This window comes from Anopheles maculipalpis, chromosome 2RL (genome assembly GCF_943734695.1).
Source record: "Anopheles maculipalpis chromosome 2RL, idAnoMacuDA_375_x, whole genome shotgun sequence".
NCBI lineage: Eukaryota > Metazoa > Arthropoda > Insecta > Diptera > Culicidae > Anopheles > Anopheles maculipalpis.
The window spans coordinates 92,432,193-92,452,925 of NC_064871.1; the positions used below are offsets into that span (position 1 = coordinate 92,432,193).

Below are 20,733 nucleotides of genomic sequence, written 5' to 3' on the forward strand. Positions count from 1 at the left end.
CTAGAGCGGTTTAGCGGTGCTGGCCGATCCTGTAGATGCTGATGTCGTGATAATGCCCGCAGAAAGTGTACTTCCTCCATTATTTATAAGCTTATCCATCGAGCGCGAACGACTACATTCGATCGCTTTTTTAAACTCGTGTATTTGGTTCTTCAGATTTTTCAGATCCACCAGATCGATCTCCGAGCTCGTGTCGTGCGATTCGTCGCGTATGATCTGATTTAGCGAGTGTATCTTCTCCTTGATCGATTTCAGCGTGTCGATATCGAAGGGAAACTCACACTGCTCGCTGCTGCTGGTATTGGCAGTGCCAGGGGGAAGAGTTGTGGAGGACTCTTGTGCTAGGGGAGTTGGTTCTTCGCGCAGCAGGCTCGATTCATTCATCCTGCGACATGCAGCTGCCACCGATTCACCACGCTCAGTAGTGTCGGGACATTTAGTGTCCTTGGGGATATTAGTAAGATGACTAGTTTCCAACGATGATAAGAGATCCGGAGTTTGGCTTTGCGGTAAGCTTGTTCCAGCGATGCCTGTCTGATCATCTGGCGACATTTCGTCTTCCTCTTTGATTGTCGGTGGTAGGCGTTTTTTACGCCGCACACTTCCTATCAGACTTGGACGAATCCTAGTTTTCGATGTTGACACATAGGATATGATTTTTTAAATGTTATTTTCCAATGAAACTTTCGGTGATGGTATTTTCAATAAAAATGATCAATTTGCGTACGTAAAGAGTGCTTGTAAATTTACGATCAAGAGATCATAGACAAGGTATTGATATAAATTCATTCTGGCTTAATCATTTAATTTCTATATACTTTTTTAAAGAAAACGACAAATGATCTTGTATGAACTCATTCCGGACTTCTTTAGTCTGCTAATTCTTATGCGCGCTTGATTTTTATGATGATTTGTTACTGTAATATTTTTAAAAATTGCATAGAAAAGAAACTCACCTTGGATTATTGCTTTCCTTACGCCCATCCCGCGTGCTGCTGGCCAAACTACCGATACTTCCCCGGCTGCTGCCCCCATTCGTTGTACCGAAGTGGTCCCCGCTTCCAACGCTTGGTGATTTGCGTGTTACAGTCGACTCGTGGAATGAATCCATCGACGACGAACTATCGCTCGTATCGCTAGAATGTAAAGAAGAATTAAATGAAAATTAGCATTTCTTTGTTATCTGGGAAGCATTTCCTACAAGCGTACCTGTCCGATTGGTATGAGTCACCCTCCTCTTCCATCGCCTGCTGCAGGTCCGCTATCCGCTGTAGCGCCAGCCGCAGATCCGCTCTCGCCGATACCGTCTCCGATTCGGCCGTTTCAATCCGCTTTTCGAGCTCCTTTCGCTTCAACAGTCCCTCCTGATCACGGTTGGCCAATGTGGACAGCTCATCCCGCAGCTCGCGTACCGTTTTCTGTGCCTTTTTCAGCGCATCCTGGGCCTGCGATTCGCGGTTGCGCGCCTGCATCAACTCGCCCTGCAACTTTTCCAGCGAATCCTTGTGCCGGTTGAGCTGTATCTCGATGCGGGCCCGGGTCGCCTGCTCGAACTCGAGACGCGACTCCAGCTCTTTGGTGCGCAGCTCCAGCCGCTTGAACGCCATACTGTTCGATGGTTCGCCAATGGTTTCCACACTCTCAAGCCGGGTCGCCAGCTCGACGACCTGCTCCTTGAGCGATTTCTTCTCACCCTCCAGCTCGGACACCCGCAGCTCGAACTCCGCTATTAGGGACTGTTCGCTGGACAGCTGCTTTACCGTGGCACTGTACTTCTTCATCAATTCCGCCATCTCCTCTTCGTTTTCGTCTATCTGTGCTTGAAGTTCGGTCCGATCACGCTGTGCCATTGTGGCCTTATCCTCCGCTTCGTTTCGGGCCCGTTGCGTTTCTTCGAGCAGCATTTGTGCATCCTGGAGTTCACCTTCCAGCACTTGGCGTGCTTTAAGAGCAGCGACTCGTGCAGATTCGGCATCCTCTAGCTGATTGCGCAACTGTCGGACAAGTGCTTTGCTGGCGGAGTCTCCCTTTGCTCGATCGAGTTGACTTTGAGCGTCCCGTAATAGGGCGCGATACTTTCGGGCGTCACGTTTTAGCCGTTGTACCATCGCTTCTTCTGCTGCTCGTTCAGCACGGTCCTGATCTTCCAAGCTGGCAAGCTTCCGCTCCAGCTCGTGCTTGTCACGCAACAGCTGAGTGCGCTCTTCATGCTCCTGCTCCAGCTGACACTCCAAAGACTTTATCTTCTTGTACGAAGCACCACGGATCTCTTCCATCTCATCGTCTCGCTGCTGAGCTTCCTTGCGTGCCTCCTTACGACTCGTCTCGAGCGACATCTCCAGCCGCAACTTCGCCTGTTCCAGCAGCTGTATCTGTCCAGCCATCTCGTCCAACTCTTCATCCTGCTCCTTACATCGCCGATCAAGCTCCATCTTCTGACGCTTCAGCTGTGCAATTTCTTCCTCAGTGCCGCCTCCAAACGCCATCTCGTCAAGCTCGTGCTGGAGCGCTGCATTTTTCTCCTCTTTCAGTTCCAGCTCCAGCCGGATATCGGACACCGTTTGTTCGAGCTTACATTTTTCCGCCATCAGCACATCCTTCTCACGAGCGATACGCTCCTTCGCTTGCTTCTCCTGCCGAGCCGAGTCCTGTAGCGTTTGACATTCGGCATCAAACTTTCGCTGCCGCTTCTCCAGCAAATTGTTCCGACTGTTCTGTTCTTCGTACAGCATGCGCAGATCGTTCATTTCGTTGGTCATTTTCTGTGCCTTACGCTTCCATTGTGCCACCACCTGGCGTTGCTCTTCGACCTCTTCGTACGCATCCGACAGCTTCTTCTCGAGCTGCTTCTTCAGCCCGACAAGCTGCTCCAGATCATGCTCGTGCTGGGTCTGGAGACGTTTCTTGGTAAACTCCAGCTCTCGAGCAACTCGTTCGTATCGCAACCGGTAACTTTTGGCCATCTCACCATCAGCCCCTAGAGCTAGCCCGTCCCGATCCGTACCATCGCCATCGTAGTCACCAAGTGTGCTACAATCGTCAAAGTCACAGTTCAGTTCTGACTTGGCACATAGCAGTTCCATCTCCATTTTTTCGGACGATTCCTGCAGATTGCGGTACTTGGATTCATAGTCTTTCACTTCCTTCTCGAGACGTAACCGTTCAGACGTTTCCGCAGCGAGACGCTCCGTGATCAGGTTGGATGACGAATGCTCCTCGGACAGCTCGGACGTTATATCGCTCAGCTAAAAAGTAGGGATAAAAAGAGAAGGGAAAAAATAATTACTGCCAGCTGTTCGAGACAATCAATGATAAAGGGCTGAAATCGGTTAAAATGTATCAGATGTAAATGAAGCTGTCGTCGATCCAATATTTCAGGATTTGCTTCAGACACCTGATCAGTTAAAATGAAGATAAAATCCATTGAAATGAAAAGATCATAAGAACCTGCACTACGAGGAGGTACGTTTAAGTAAAACAAGAATGGGATAGGACAGGGAACTAGGAAATAAATGGTAAATTGTCCTCTATCAATTTACTATCCAGATCTGGCTCCATCCCATATTGATCTGTTCAGATTGTCTTTGCCCAGTAATTCGAAACTATCAGTAAAGAACATTTTTCGAGCCCATCATGTCTTAGAAAAGCGCCAAGCTTAATAATAAATAGAGTGTATCTATTTGACCACCTGATATTTTGGTATCAAAAGAGTTAACTCGTCTCCTTCCTGGTACGCAAAATTGTGAAATCCCTTTTACCTCTTCGCTCATATCCACCACCGTACTGCAATCGTCGTCCTCCTCATCATCCAAACCACCCATGCTAGCCACACCACCCGTAGTACGGCGACGACGAAACAGCATCGAGCGCTTGGTACTTGTTTTCTCGCTTGTCCCAAGATCGCAGTAGAACGTCGAGCGCGAACTAGACCGTGAGACGCTCGAGCGGCCGGATAGCGAACGTGGAGTCGATTGCTCCCGAAGTAGTTGCAATCCACGCGCGATAATGTTCGACACACTACGCGACCGTACCGTACCGAGCCCGGTGACGTCACCGATCGTGCCACGCACCCCATAATCCCCGGTCCGGCGACTCAACGAGCGCCCAACATTACGCCAATCTTGCATAACGTGATCGGTACGGCGCAGGAAATCGTGTATCTTGCTGCTGAGGTACTGAGAGGCCGATCGTGCCAGGGAACGATTACTTCCGAACCGAGGCAATGGTGCTCCTTCGGGAAGATCGATGGCGATCTCTTGCGGTAGTGTAGCTAATGAGAACAGGAACTGTTCCAACATCGCACCGGACCGATCGTCCTCGAGTGGACCACAAGACATCGCACGATCAGTCAAGGAACGCTTCTTAATTGCCCAATGTTTTCGTTCGGCCAGCTGATGATTCTTACTAACTTCGGAAGACGGTAGATCACCATTTTCTGACGGCTCCGTGGCCGTGACCTTCTTGGCGGCATCTTTAGTTTTATTCTTTTCTATATCTTCCGTTGTAATTGCACTTTTTGTTGTCACCTTCTTCTTCTCCTTCTCAGTGGTTGTGCGATCTTTCGAGGGCATTTTAGAGATCTCCACAATCCCTTTAACTACAGCTGTATCGGCCATTTCATGCGTTATTGTTGTCTCTACCGCGCCCATCATTGCTGGAGCTTTTTCCTCAGAAGATTTTTCCTTTTTGGTCTCCTCCCTAGACCCCGCTGTATCGTCTTTCGATACACTATCAGTCCCTTCGGTTGCTTTCGGTTTCTTTTTGATAATTTTCTTTATAACCTTGCGCACCTTCACAACTTTTGAAGTTGACGATGATGGAGCAGCGGACGTCAGCACCGTTGTTGCGGTCGTCGTTGCATCACCATTGTTCACTTCCTTGACCTCGATCTTTTGCTCCGTTTCCGGCTTTGCGGACAGACTCTTGGACGAGGCGGACCTTAGCGGTGTTTTCTCTCGTTTTACCTCACCAAGAACTCTTGGCCTTTCGGAAGGTGATTTTTCCTTGGGCATAGCATCATCGATCGCTGTAGTACGCATCGGGGAAGCCCTCGTAGTGGATCGAATCGTTCCACTCTTTTCCGTCCGATCGGGTGTTACTGATCGGCTCGGTTTCAGTGACAACCGTACACCGATAGCGCCACTTTTCTCCGTTCCGGACACTTTTCCCACCGGTTTGCCTTTGGGCGCTTTTGTGCCATTTTCATCCGTTAGTAGGTAAGCGGATCGTTTTTTCTCTTTCGCTTCTTCGGTGACAGTGCCATTAGTGGGTAGTTTTTCACCATTTTCTTCTACTAGCGTTGTAGAAGCAGAGCTTGGCGTCGTTAGTCGATGCCCACTGGTGGATCGTTTCAATTCCAATGTTTTGGACGAAACTTTGCCCACCGCCGTCGAAAACACGGCCGTTTCCTTCTTCTCGTCTTTTGACGCTATTTTTACTTTGATTTCGCTTTTCAAACTTTCCTTACGGGCAGGCAAGGTACCATTAGTGGTCGGTGGCAATGGAGGTGTTCCGTTTACTGTCGCCTGCTTTCGGCCCACCGATGATGAGGAGGTGGACTTTTCTACGCTTTTTACTTCGATCCCATTCGATTGGGTAGGCTTTTCGGTGCCGTTTTCCTTCCCTCCAGCTTGTGGTCCATTTTCACGAATTTCTCCATTTTGTCCACCACAACCGTTTGGTGCAGATGGTTTATCCTGCAAACCAACATCCACATCTATCGCATTGGAATGACCGTTTTTGCTTGTAACGAGCGTCACATCGTTATTATTCATGCTTGCTGCCGTCACCGATGTCTGTATTTTTGCCTGGGCCATCAGTTCGTTGTTGTTTTCGTCAACAAGCGTTTCCTTCGCTGAATGAATTGGAGCAGCAGTAGCCGAAGGGGTAGAAGCATTTTTGTTGGCAACACTGGGAAGAAAATGTTTCCACGACAATTTTCCACCCACGGGCGGTGGTTTCGTGGCCACCGTCTGCTTCCCTACTGGCGCCTCGACAGAGGACGTTGATAATGACAGTGACGACGATGATGGCGGTGGCGGCTGTTCTTTTCTCGGCTTCTTTGCACTGTTGGTACTGGTGCCGTTGCTGCCAAAGTTGTTATTTTGCAACTGCTGTTCGACGCCATTGCTTCCCGGCACATCCGCCATGTTGGTCCCTGCTGATCCCGATCCTGGCGCTGCGATACGCGACGATGAAGGTGATTGCACCACCGCAGTCGGCACCGCGGACGGCGCCGATATGATTGGACGCATATTTCGGATAGGATCTTCCCTCTGACTGCGCTTTCACCCTCTAAAAGTGATTGCGTGTTTTTGTTCTCTCGTTTTCGGTTTCCTTCTGCTTCCACCAACCAACCAAAGGCTCTCGCCGCCGTCTCTATTTTGATCGCGACGTTTTATGTGCGTTTTTTATTGCCACACTGTTACTGCAATCGCCGCCAGCAATAAGTTGCTTCATTTCTCTACCGTACGGGGAAAAATAAAATAAAATCTGGCACACGCTATTACGATCGATAAAATTTGCGCGCGATCATAACAATGTTCGAACAAAATCTAGAAACAATTCACATCACAGGATTCTTCCCCTATTTTTCGATTCTTTCGCTAGGTTCGAATTCAATTACTTTTTTATTACTGACAGGCTCAATGCACTTTTTCCGTCGATTTTTGTTGCGCCTTCCGAGCGAATTAACTTCCAATATTATTTTCGTATTAATTTCGACACCAATATTTCGACAGGGGTGACTACTTCAACTCCCGAATTTCTCGCTTCCTCCTTTCGCGCACTACACCCACTTCCCTCAACCTGCCGCCCTCTCCCACACCATCCCACAGGGACACAACAGACCACGGAGATCTTTTCTCGTCTTCGTTTCGTTGATCGATTGCGATTCCGATCGGATTGGATTAAATTTGACTTTTTAATGCGTATGCCCGTGTCGGTCCCTGGCTTACTACTACAGCTCCCCCCCTCACGGGTTCACGATATTTTGTTAGGCAACGCGCGCGTGTTATGTGGGTGAAATATCGCGCAGTACGGTCGATCGGTCGGTCGGTTGGGGTTCGCAAGGTAATGGTTCGTCGATTTCGTTCCCTTTGGGTGATTCCGTTGCATCCGCACGCAAACGCAACCAACACCGAACTGAAGCGGGCGCGTGTCCGGGAACACTACAAAAGACGCACGGGCGAAGAGGGTTCGCTCTGCTTTGCGTTGGCGCAGAATTCTGGCCGCAATCGGTACCGTGGGGGCCTACATTTCTGATGCGATGCGCACAGTTGGCGCAGTTCTATTTAAACACCATGGGTGTCGAGTGCAGCCAACTTTGGTCAGAAAGAACAAATTATACTTATTGCTGACTTCCGAAAAGTCTCTTGAATTTAACCGCTTTGTTAGCGATATTTAAGGGCGCTTACATGTACCGAGATGGAATGAAAAATTGAGTATCCCTTTTCCCCATTCGAGAAGTAGATGTTCTAGATGACTTTTGGACCTTGAGGGATCTATTCCAAGGTCAATATTCGGTGGACTAGTTATACCATGGAAATGGCACCAGACAATTCAGCCGTTAATGACTTTTTCGGCCGTCCACATGGACAGAGAGAAAGCGTCTTAAATTCAAGAAATGAACCCCCAAAATGCTCGCGATATTGGATATTTGGTTTCTCTGAAGCAGTTTACACTGCAAAGTGATTCTGGTTTACAAGAAATGTTTCAACAATTCCAAATTTTTTTCGACAATACTGTTTAATACAATTCATCCTTTTTCTTCTCGAAAAAATAATCCACATTGTACTGCAATATCTGGTTCACAGCACCCTCAAACGCATTGCCCACTATTCTCAAAGACCGACGCACTAGGTCGCCTCAACCCATAGAGCATCATTCATCCTGCACCCAACCTCCCACATACATGCATGAACACACCTAACAGGCGCACCGATTCATCGGTGACAAAATATACCGAAAAACCCCGTCCTGTTCACCCCGCGAACGTGCCGCGTGCCTACCGTCGCACACTTAAACCCCTCGGAGGAAGACAAATCAGTCAAGTGAACGAGCGACAAATGTAACATCGGTATTATGGCATACATCTTCGCGTCTTCGCGTCCGGTGGTTGCAAGATATGTTGTGGCTGGCTGGCAGGCAGGCTGTCGGAGTGTATCTTATTTTTAGAACCCGCTGAGTTCGTCGAGTGTTTTTGATCGACGTTTTGGTACAGTGATGATCGGCGGTGTGGTTGGCGTGTGGGTAAAATAGATCAATAATTCATAAGCAATGATTATCAACCTACTTTACAAATAGTTTATGATAGTTTTAATATAATATTCTCTAACACTTTTGGGAAATTTGATGTATTCAAATAAATCGTTCATTACTATCCACGGGTCTGAAACGATCGTACATGGTAACCCCATTGTACAGTGATTATACTGCCAGAGCAACCAAATTAAATAATCGTAGCTTCCTTCTTCCCTTCGGGATAGAGAGCAGGGCCCGAGTCTACCATAAATAACCGCCAAACGCTGAATGGGGAGAACGCTGCAAGTTCTTCCTTCATCGCCAGCTTCAGCCGGTGAACGACATCGCGCAATTATCGAAGCCAATCGACGGAGACGAGTTTACGAGGAGAAGGAACCCGGCTTCACTTCACCAGACACAGACTTGAGCAAACGTTTGAGGCATTTACCACCGTCCATGTCAGCTGTTTTTCGTGTGCTTCGAGAAAAGGTGGCACGACAACACCGAGTGAGAGAGATTCCCGGTTGTAATCCGATCGCATGTGTGTGTGTGTGTGTTTATATGGGCTGCGATTCGCATTTGAACCTTTGCCTGCTGAAGGGTCACACGGTTTGCTTCTTTTTTTCAACTGCCCCAACCAAACAGGAACATACACATCCCGAAACGTTCCACCAGGCCGCCAGCATGACTGCGGGACAAGTGAAGCGAACACAAATCTTGGCTCAGTGGTCGGGCCCAGATATACGATGCGCCACGGCAAAACGAAAACAAAAAATCCACTCACAACGAAAATTCGGTCACCCGTGGTTTAAATTAACGCGGAACCGACCGGCTGCTGCTCTTGCTGCAACTACGAGATCATCACCAGTGGAGGTACTGTTGTTGCTGCTGCTGCTGCTGGGTCACACTAATGAGCTGCTGATGGGGTTTGAAAATGGCTTTTAGCTGGCATACATTGTTTCGCTTGACTGACATGGAAGCAACACCGGTGAGCTGTTCCTCACTAAATGGGAAGAAAAGCAAACTAAGGCACCACCAGGCCGGCAGTGGTAATCGGGCAGAGCTCTTTAAAAGGATTTTGGGTAATAAAGCACACCTCAGAGATTGGAAGCAATTAAAACGGATTTCAATCGGAATATCGTTCAATTAAATCCTTTTTTGAAATCTTTTTTTTTTTTCAATTAATGCCAAAGTGAATTGTCAATTCCTTTAATGCAATTATACTATCAATAGACGTTTTCTGTGGAGATTCCTGGCACCTGGTGGATCACACCAGCTATTCAGTGTTACTTGTATGATCCCAGCTGTATATGGGGACTATAGTTAACTCCATCAGCCGTTGAGATGGACTATCTTTCATATTTTTTTTTAATTAATTACCAACGAACATTGAATCATATTATCGTATTCGTATGCCTCTTCAATCATCCACACACAGGTTATATAGACGATCTGCCAATTAAAGTCTCTTTAGGGTTAAACGAACGTCAAATGGGGATTTATTATTGATCTAGAGACTAACCAAATTGGGCCAAGATCTCACTTGGAGGAACCAAACCAGCTAAAGAATTCGGTTTTCCAAAAGCCTTATTTTTCTTTGTGTTCTTGTTGTGTCCACTCCTTGCTCCATTGACAGGGATACTTCTAAATGTTCCCCAATCCTATTTCGATATCTTTAAGACAAAGCAAGTTAGCTTTGTTGATAGTTAGCAGTACGAAAGAGCTGAAAAATCTATCCAACATCCATCTTTACATCTAATAAACATTCCAAACACTTATCAGCCGTAGTAGCTAAAATATGATATACCATTCAAACCTTACTACTCTCTTTTAAAATACAGAAACACATCCCAAAAATACTAAGGGTGCGATGTACAGCAGAAAAACAATACCATACATGCCGACCGTTTCGCTCAACACCGATGAAATTCATTCGAAAGCGAAATCCGTAGAAATTCGCAACGCGTGTCTCGTTAACATCGCTCGAAAAGATGTCTGCTGCCGTACAGCAGTAACGTAATTTATGGTCATATGTAAATCTAGCGCTTGGATGTGCAAAAGCAACAACCCCACACACACCTCACACACACACACACGAGACACGAGACGATCGCGGGACACGTTGCAAAGAAAATAGCGGATCATCTCCGCGATCCTCACTGCTCCGAGCTGGAAGCTCTGTATGTTATTATTGTTGGATACTTTCCAAAACACGAAATCGAAAACGAAACCCCAAACCCAATTGTGTCCATCATTACACCATCGGCGCACAACGGCGAACTAGAAGCGCGGTTGGGTGCGATGCAATCTCTGGGTGGAAAAACATTTAGAACATACGATTGGTCAGACATGTGTAATACCTGAAAACACTCGCTCGCTACACCTAATCCACACACATCAACTGCAAGCGAATGGTGAAAAACTTTCTCTTACCGGCGCAAGTGGGCATGTTTGACGATAATATCACAGGGTGGGTGGTGGAATTTTCACCCTAGCACAATTGTTTGCCGATTTCACGTGCACCTTCTTCTTCGTTTCGTTTCGTTTTCACACTGGATATACACAAAATCTTCAAACGCTACACACTTCAAACGACCACCACAGGTCGAACAGCAGCAGCACCACGATCACGCGGGTGTATGTGTCCATGACAATCAACAACAACATCTCAGTCAACCCGCGTTACACTAACATTACAACGACGGTCTGGTGAGGGGGTGGAAGCGCGATAATAAATTTTCCTCCCACATTTCATTTCGCGGTCGTTCTCCCCCACACACATATGCACTACTACTACGCATTGCAAGTGTTTGTTGCATCGAAATGACACATGTGCAGACGGTGCAGCCGATCCGGGGAATATGACTACACTGTGACGGCTGCCTCCACCAAGGCACGCCGCCGCAAGGTCGAAGGTTAATGTAGGAGGACCCGACGGGTGAATTTGGTTAACTTCCCCATCCCAGCACGGATGGTGTGGGAAAGAAGGTCACTTACCCGTGCCTCCAGCTTGTGGTTGGTCGCCTTCAGCTCGTTCCGCTCCGCCTCGATCTTTTCCAGCTTGGCCCGCACCTGCTGCAGCTCGACCGTGGCCGCCTTCAGCTGCTCCTCCGTCCGGTGGACGGCAAGCAGCGGTGTTACGCGTACGAGCAGTCGCCACCAGGGCCAATCGCGCACCTTTAGGAAGGCGCGCACATTGCGCTGGATGCATTTGACTGCCAGTTCCTGCAGCCGGCGACGGGCGAGACGCTTCCGTGCCAGATAACCACGGCAGTGGGCTTGCAGCTGTATGACCCGATCGGAGAGTAGATCGTCGCGTTTTGCTTCCAACGCGCCCAGCACACCGGAACGGAAGAAAACCTATTTGAAAAAGGGAGAACAAATAGAGACATTAGTGAGGAGGGCTATCACAGGTCGGCTGCCGGAAACGGACAGATAAACAGTTGTTTTTTGTTGCCATTTAAAGCAGAGGTAGGGCGTAGATAAGCTGAAACGACCTTATTAGCTCTATAGCTGAGATTTTGTGTTGGAATTTCAAAGGTCTGGACCTAAACCAAGCACCGGATACCTTCGTTGATTGGCAAGAGATAAGACGAATGATACAGATTTTAAGTTCCAAGTTGCAAACAATCGTTTCATCATTTGAAACAGTCATGTGGATATTATGTTCACCAAAACAGCTACAAACCTTGAAGATGGCAATGGTGCATGAACGGTTTCAGCTCATCCGCCATTACCTTCAAGGATTGGATATTTCATAAACTGTGCCGCGCATTATTAGCTGTGGTAGCCAATACCCATACCCGGAGAAGACAACAAACAAAGATAGAGGAAAACCGCTTTTCGTTAATATAGACGATTAATATGTACGAAACAATTAGCTGCTCTTCCTCCACGTGCTTCCTCCCTTGTGGTAATGAGTATAATTCAACGCTAATTTTACAGTCAAATCCACACCGAACATCAGACCGAGACTTTCCATTTCGTCCACTCGAACAAAATGACCATTTCCTCAATTTTTCATCCATTCCCTCCGGATTGTCTAACAGAAATTGAAGATCACCGACCGCGATCGTGTACAATGCACAATTAAGCTCGCGTTCGGTTGCATCCGATAGCTTTGGTCCAAAAGTAAATGACGGAACAGCACAGCATAGTAGAAACGGGGGAAAAAAATTGCAACCCTCACGAAAAACCCCGGACCGCTTTCTCCTTTAAGTTAAGACATTTCGCAGTTTTAATGTTACCTTTTCCCCTTCGACGCCGGCATCACCATTGATCGTAATTGTTGGTTGATCACCAGCAGCTCCCTTGGAGCTTTTCTTGCGCATCGGCCCACCAACTCCACCGTTCGTTCGATTCCAGCGTCCCGCATAGAGCGGTGTAGCGGCACCGGAATCGGCTCCATCCAACGGTCCACCATTGGAGGCAGAATTCTCGAATATTCCCAGCAAACTTTCGTTCAGCTTTCCCGGTAGGGCAGTAGTGTTGCCACCGGCGGGTGGTTTCTCCGGCTCACCACCAAATAGTTCCAAATTTTCGTTGGACATACGGCCAGAATCTTCACTCCAATCACTCTCGTGGTACGAATCTTTGGTAGACGATGCGGAGGACGTCATTATTAGTGGGGTTGGTTGTGGTGCGGTGATCACTAGTGGCGGACAGCAGGCGGACCCGTCCGTGACCGTGAGTGAAATCGTTGGAGGCGTCAGTGAGGGACGCCGAACCGTCGTTATCAGCGTACCCGTAGATAGAGCTTTCGCTTTGCTACTATCATTACCGTCGGGTGTAATGAGAGGAGAACTCACAGGGCGCGGAAGAACAGAGGCATCGGACGACGACGACAATGACTTGGCCGATTGGGAGCAATTTTTGTTCTGCTTCACCAGTGCCGGAGATTTGAGTGGTGCTGGAGCGGTCGTTAGAGCTGGTGGTTTTGGCCACGACTTTCCTCCTCCTGTTCCTCCCGATGTGCCAGAGCTCGTCGAGCGTGGCGATCCTTTCATACAGAGCCTTCCGATCGTACTAGGTGTACTCGCACTATCCGATGACTTCGTCGACGATAAACGTTTGCTGTCGGTCAGCGCTACACGGTTACTGGTGGCCATCGTGCTGTTAGCTCGCCCGCTACCAGTAGCCCCGGTGGTGGTCAACAGACCAGCTGCCTTAGTTACAACACCCGCACCGATTGAAGGGTGATGTTTCTTTTCGCCTGCTCCACTGCCTCGACCATCACCGGACACCGGGTGACTTGAGCCACCACTTTTCCCACCTACCGAAGACCCCGTCGTAGTCACTGGGGCGTGATTGTTTTTGGGACCACCACCACCGGCCGTGGTCGTGTGTGTTTGGGTCATCACGCTTGAGGTGGTCGACGACGTCGCTGGTGTCGTTGCACCTGACGCCGGCGGCTGCTGTTGATAGTGCGCTGACACACGCGATACCGTCCGTATGCGTATCGGGTTAACCGTTAGTTCTTCCACTTTGCGCAGTATTTCCTGGCCCTTCTCCAGACATTTGCACAGCAACTGATCGCCTTTCAGTGGTTGCTGCTGCGAGCGCCTCACATTTCCACCATTGGCCGTGAGATTACGCTTGCTTTGATAGCTCATCTCCAAAGCACCATGTTTACACTAATTCACGCGCTTAGCCTACTCCGTTTTGTTCACTAGCGCTTCGCAAAAGGGTTTGTTTGTGCGTATTTAAAAAAAATCACTTCAACAAAAGCAACACTGATCTTTCATTAGAGCAAAATAAAAACACAACATTAGTATGGGAGCTTCAGGAGCACACTAAGAGAAGCAGCGGAAGTGGTAGATATTATTCCATACATTGGAAAGAGAGAAAAAATAACAGCAAATGTGGCTTGTAATTACAGTGTCCTCCAACAGAAACCCGCTATCGCGTCGAACCAGATCTCACTGGTCCGGTATCGCACATATCGATCAAACCTGACACAATCGATCACATTCACCCAAGCAACGGCATCACACACGCTTTAAACGCACTCGTGCAAAGTCACACGCATCTGCTACACAGGCATAAGAGAGAATCGGGATCCGTTTCGTTTGTGCTTTCGCATCATCATCCTCTCCACCACTTACTAAAGCCTATTATTATTATGATCCGCACATCCGCCACTGTTGCAGAGCACCTTCAACATCAAACACCATAACACACATCAATTCTCAACCTGAATCGCTTCCACGCACCGGCGTGGGCTCCTCTCTACAGCCAAACAATTTGCAAGAAACAAAATAAAATACTAAATCTGCGCACCCACCCCCCAAACATGCACACGCTTGAGAGAAGAACAAAAATAGGGTCGATCGATCGTCACCATACCGAGAGGAGTAGATCCCAATGCCTATGGGAGGGTTTTTAAAGGCTGGGCCTGTTTTTGAATGAAGCACAGGCAAGAAGAAACAAATCTATTAGCCTCGGCGGCTTTCCAACGCAGAAGCATAACAATTTTCCCTCCACGATCACTTCTTTTTGAGCGGGGGTTGGGTGGGGTTGACGATGCTGAGGAGGATATACACATCCGTTGCAACGTTTTTTCAGCTGTCTTTTGCGCCCCTCTTTTTAAGCCTTCTCCTCTATCTCACGCGTGCTCGGTTGAAATAGAAAAGTGTACAATGAAATACGCTTTCACGCTTTTCTCTTTCCTTAACACCAAAACACAGACACACACAAACCACTTCTTCTCACGCGTCTACAAATGCATTCGCTCGGTCAGGGGAAAATTGGAGGCCGGTGGTGAAAGCCGCAATGCCCGGAGTATGGGCCTATTGTACAGCGTGTGTGCCATTCTCTTACGGGAAAGGATATTTTCTCACAAGAACCCCTTGTTGGTGAGCTGATGCACTTGGGTGGGATTCCGTTCTGATACTGCTGCCTTGGCGAAGCATTCGATTACGATCCGGGTCGCCACTATACACGCAGCACTGTCAGCACTTCAAACCGCATAAGGCGCGCGCGCGCTCTTGGACACTTGAATGTTGCAACGTTGCAGCAACGGCAAGCACTGCACCGTTACAATCGTTTGCGACCGATTTCTGATAAAGGGAAAACAACATTCAACGCAAGGGTTCGTCGTTTCCTGCTTGCCGAAACAAACGACTTACACAGCGACACAACCTCGAAAAAACTGCCCGAAAAAGGAAGTCAGGAACCAGGCACGATCGCGACAAGATCGGCCCGACCAAATTCGCGTACTTTTGCAACCACCGAGACGTAAAGCTTTCCTGTACCAGCGCAAACACGCGATCGTAAGCGAATGAAGCGGTGGTAAGCTTTTCTGTATGATGATCAGCGTCTGTTCGGTGCTATTGTTGAGCACAATTATTTCCAACGATCATACCCAAGAGCACTCAAGAGGGTTACCGAAAGCAGGAGAGAAAACACAGCCCACCAACCACCGAGAGATCGAGGCATCGAGCCAACACTTCCGATTCTATGCTCTCGTCCCATGGCTGGAATGCTTTATGCTGTTATGCTGTTTCTTTTTCTTCCCTTCTAATGTACCATAGTGGAGGGACACACACACACCAGCAAAATGGTTTCGCTCTTCGCTCTTTTACCAACCTGTCCGAACAACTTGCCTCGCTGGCTGGTTTGAATGCTAATATGTTTTACTGCTTCGATGTTGTTTCGATCGTACCCCCAACATAACGTAAGAAACGCACACATACCTTTGCATTTACGGTGACCGCCAATAATATATGACGGCTTTTATGTCCGCTTTTCAAAAAGCTGATTTCGATACTTCTACTAAGTGTTAAGTAAAAAAATTTTGGTTTTTTCCAAATGACAGGAACGTGTTTTCAAAATGTTCAACTTAAGTTTACACAAATAAACTAAGAAGATTCGTTAAAAATTGGCTTCACAAATTCACTTTTACCTGCTATGCAATGGCTGGTAGTCTTTTTTCTTTGGTGGTCACTGTATATGTGTACGTATGCATCGATCGCGTGCATGATGAAGTGAAAGCAAGGCACAACATCAACAAAACGCAACCCAATTCGAGCAGAATGAGGCCTTTAAGTGCTCGAAAAATCAGATGGGAGTGATCGTATACCTTTAACAGGTAAAAAAAAAAACATCTACAACTTCAAATGGACTTAATTGAGGACCCTTATAGATGTGCAGTCAGAATCCGGCAAGCATGTTAGGTAACTGATTTTAATAAGATTTTGCTTCGCTTACCTGACTGGTTCCGATGCGATAGACGGACGAATCGACCTCGCAGTTGTTCAGGATGCTATCAACCATCGCCGCCTCCCCGTTCGCATTTGCACCCGGCCCGATTGTCGTTCCACCCTCCGCCAGCAACCCAAACCGTATAACAAACTCCGCCAAGGGCACACTGATGGGGAACCCTAACCGATAAAGGCGGGCAAAATCAAGCATCTGAGAACCGCGTAGCTGTAAAAGAAGTTTTGTTTTTAATTTGTTGTAGCAAACCAATTTCAATGATAACGATCGATCGTGCCTTATCGCACTACTTACCTGACTTCGAAGCAATGGAATGTTGATAATATCGTCCTCTCGCTGTCTGCCACCGATTTCGGCCGGTGATGATTGATGTTGTTGCTGGTGCTCCAACCCAACACCATTGGCCATCATGGCCGTACCACCGTTGTGTTGGGGTAGATAGCAGTAGACAAAGTGCATGCCCGTACGTCGCAGCGTATCGATAAGACAATCAACGGTGTATTTCACCTGTACGATCACGCTGTTTCGTTTCGGAAATCCGGTACCGGTGTAGGTACGCCGGATGCTACTCATACGACGAAGTGACTGTTGTTGAAGTTGTTGTGAGGATCCACCGCCACCGAAGGCAAGCGAATCCATTGCTCCACCAAGCGTTCCAACGAATAGGCCATTGATTTCGGGTTTCACACTGTCGCGCAAACAGTTTAGGGCACGCTGCGGCATGTAGTGAGCTTGAGCGGCCGCCTCCTTGAGCCAGCTAGTGACGGAGTAAAGGACCGGATTCGTACCGAGAAGATGTTGCAGTACAATGTCGCACGAGCCTGTTGGGACGCTGGCACGCAACAGTAATGTTTCACGGCTCTCACGATCACCGTACGAAGCGAATAGACGTTCCAGGAAGCGTCCATCACGTTCATCGCTCGCTCCACCTGCTCCACCATCATCATCGAAATCATCCCCGGGAGGACCTTCGCCTTTGCTGGAGACTGTCGGTTGTGGGTTTAGAAGTTGTTCTTCATCCAGCATCCACAACAATCCTTTCCGAGGTTCATGACTCTGGGGAACCTTGTCGAGCAGAGCCACCATTGCCGCTGGGCTACTGTGCCCACCACTTCCAGCTCCTCCTCCACTACCACCACTATTACCCGTATCAGTCGCCATCAGCGCTAGTGAGTCCTCCACGGTAACCATTTCCTGTGCATATCGAGCCCTCGGCTGCACCAACATAGCATTGTGGAAAAGCAGCTGCAAACGCTCGTGCAGATAGTTAAACCGCAAATCAGCCAGCGTACTAGCCGCTGTTCCTCCACCAACGCTGGCCGGATTCTGAAACCCGGGCACATCCACCAGCAGCACCGAGCCGATCGTTTGATGTGGCGTAACGGCAGCAATCGATTTATTGATCAAACCCACAATCGTGTAGAAAAGCTCCGTGTAAAGTGCCTCAATAAATGCAGACAAACATTCCACTACAGCGGCTGCGTTAAGGGTCAGTTTCGTAACGCCACCCGATCCACTCTCCGGGAACACGTACGACAGCAAATCTTCCACCGGTATGCCAAGCAACATGGCGGCTTTTTGTGCTGCTCGTGGATTAACAAACTGTACCCGGCCGGCCACAACCACCGCACCCGCCTGAGATAGATGGTGAATGGCGGCCAGCACATACCAAATGCCTCGTACAGCCGCTTGATCAATATTAAGCACACGAAACGCTTGACAAAGCCGTTGATAGTCGATCGATTCCTGCTCGAGTGATGCACTGTTCCCGGCGGATGATTCTCCGGCGGCCGGTTCCAGCAGCAACTCTTTCCGCAATGCACCCCCATCAACGCCGGCAAGAAAACTCCACCGTGGAACTCCGGCTCGTCCACGGTTCGAACCACCGGACGGGCGCATCCGATCGATCGGCATAATTTGTACCGAACCCGACACAATCTGGCCACTGTGGTCAAAGTCGAGGGCGAAAATTTGGGTAAATTTTGTCGCATTTCCATTCAGCGCCGTACGTTCATTGCCAAATGCGTCCATTATCGTACCGATGGCGCTCACCTTCTCGACCGTGAGTGCTCGGATCGATGGTTGTGCTTCCTGCCGACTGGCCAGGGTTAGGTAGTACAGGGCATGCTTGAAGCTGGTAGTTTTACCCGCACCGGAACGTCCCAGGAAGATAAGACTTTGATCGCGTCGCGTCTCGAGCATTGCCCGGTAAGCTGTTTGTGCTTGGGCGAAGATATGGGGGGGCATATCGTCTTCTGCCTTACATCCGCGGAACATCGATGCAACTTTCTCCGAGTAGAGGGCTAATGGTGCCATCGGATTAACGATCAGCAGTACCGGACCGGCACGCGTATGTATGAGGTTGTTGGCGAAGCGCTGCCGAAGTACGTGCAGAACGGACGATTCGTTCAGATGAGGCAACTGACAGATGTCTTCTACGAGATCGAGCGGGTTCGGGTTAGCAACTTCCAGATCATCCTCGTCGATTAGCAACTCTTCACCGGTTGCTTCCAGCCGAATCCAAACCTTGCCAGCCTGATGATGTGAGGAGGGCATTGCAACTGTCGACGGGGAGAGCTGTTGCTTATAGGCCGCCGTAAATCCTCCCCGATGGATCAACCACACACGACCGCCCACCGTATTCTGAGGTTCGAGTTCTGATCGTCCACCTGAGTCTCCGAGCGATTGTGCCTTATGGAAGCGTCTACTAGCACTACGCTTCAGCGTATTACAATCGTCCACCGGGACATTGTTGGGTGTTGGAACACTGACGCACCGTCGGGACAGTTCGATAAGTTCCGCTATCGGTTGCACCTGCACCATCACCGAATCACCACTATTCCGGATCATTTCGATAATCGTTTCCCGGCTTAGATCCTCCACAGGTTGTCCATTGACGCGCAGTAACCGGTCTCCGGGTAGTAGTCCCGTTCGTACCGCCCCAGTTGAGCTTGGTTCGGCGAAAATAATTGCCCGCATCTGTGCCGGACCGGGACGGGATAGAAGCGACATACCGCCTGCCGTAGGCCGATCAAGCACAAACGCTTTCCGAAGACTAAAACCGAAATCATTCCTTGGCCCTCGTTGGCGTTGGATGACGAGATCACGTGGCGGTGGTAAGGGTTGTAGTTGTATGGGAGGAAGTGCCAACGTGACACTCCCGTTCGCTGTAATACGTTCGTCGAATGGGTGGACACGTCCGATTCGTCCTTCGTATCCTTGCGATTCTCCCACAGGACTAAGGGAAAAGGGTGGTGTGGCGAAGGATGAGTTGGTGGTGGTGGTCGTTGTGTCGGTAAGGCTGTCGGCACTTGGGGAAGGTGATGCTAATAGCTGCAACATGGCAGCTGACGATTGCGAGGACACCGTTCCAACATCCGCCGTAACGCCAGTAAGACTCGATCGTGATCCTTTCAGAATGCCACGCTTGGGCGGTCGGGGTGGTATAGGAGGAAGGTTCGTTTTGGTGCCACCGGGTGTATGTGGTTGGGAACCACCACTCCCACCGCCACCACCTCCACTATCCCCTGACCCATAAGAAGGGGAGGTTGGTTGGAGGGTTGTGGTAGTACTGCTAAACGAAACACGCTCAACCATTTCCCCATTACTATCGATGTAGGTAGTAGTATTGGCCACCGCTAGCACTTCCTCCGTACCACGATCAAGCTCCCGATGGTCCACATCAAGCTGGGCGAAAAATGACGCACTATAGTCGGCGGTGATGCCACTCGGGAGCTTCTCCTTCTCTTTCCGTCGGCCACGTATTTTGAGCGATCGACGAACCTACAAAAGAAAATGGACGGATTTTCAAAACATTGATGCTTTAGGATAACGTTTCCATGGAGATGAAATTCGAACCAATTTTACCTCATCCAACCGTAGCAATTCTTCCGCACTCATACTACTCGAATGTCCACTGCCGGATACACCGCCGCCCACCCCTAGTAGCAACTGTTTACCCTCCTTCCGCAGTTTTTTCTCCTTCTTCCGGCGATCCTTATCATCCCGATCATCTAACCCGGACAGTGCGCCCAGGACGGACATTCCACCGGAAGAAGCGGTACCCGCCGTTCCTGTGCCACCGTTTCCCGCACTGTTGCTGCCACTGCTACCTCCTCCACCTGCCACTCCCGCCACACCTTTCTTCATAAAATTAAACATGGCGCGTGTGTTTATGATTTGTGGCGACTGTAGGTTACGCGCCGCTCGCTTGAAATTGCTTATTGCTAGTCTTTATTTCCGGAAGGGTTGGTGCGTTCCTACGGGAAAGCGGAA

General features: G+C 49.0%; 1 protein-coding gene across 1 annotated transcript; it reads right to left on the minus strand.

Moving 5' to 3' along the window:
- LOC126567723 (unconventional myosin-XVIIIa) lies at window positions 1-20,619 on the minus strand. Its single transcript, XM_050223990.1, has 7 exons — window positions 20,326-20,619; window positions 16,753-20,241; window positions 16,450-16,668; window positions 11,239-11,601; window positions 1,210-3,245; window positions 957-1,136; window positions 1-625 (listed from the first exon to the last, which is right to left on the minus strand). Exons 1-7 carry the CDS (start codon window positions 20,617-20,619, stop codon window positions 1-3), a joined length of 7,206 nt encoding a protein of 2,401 aa, XP_050079947.1.
- Between the last annotated feature and the right edge of the window lie 114 nt (window positions 20,620-20,733).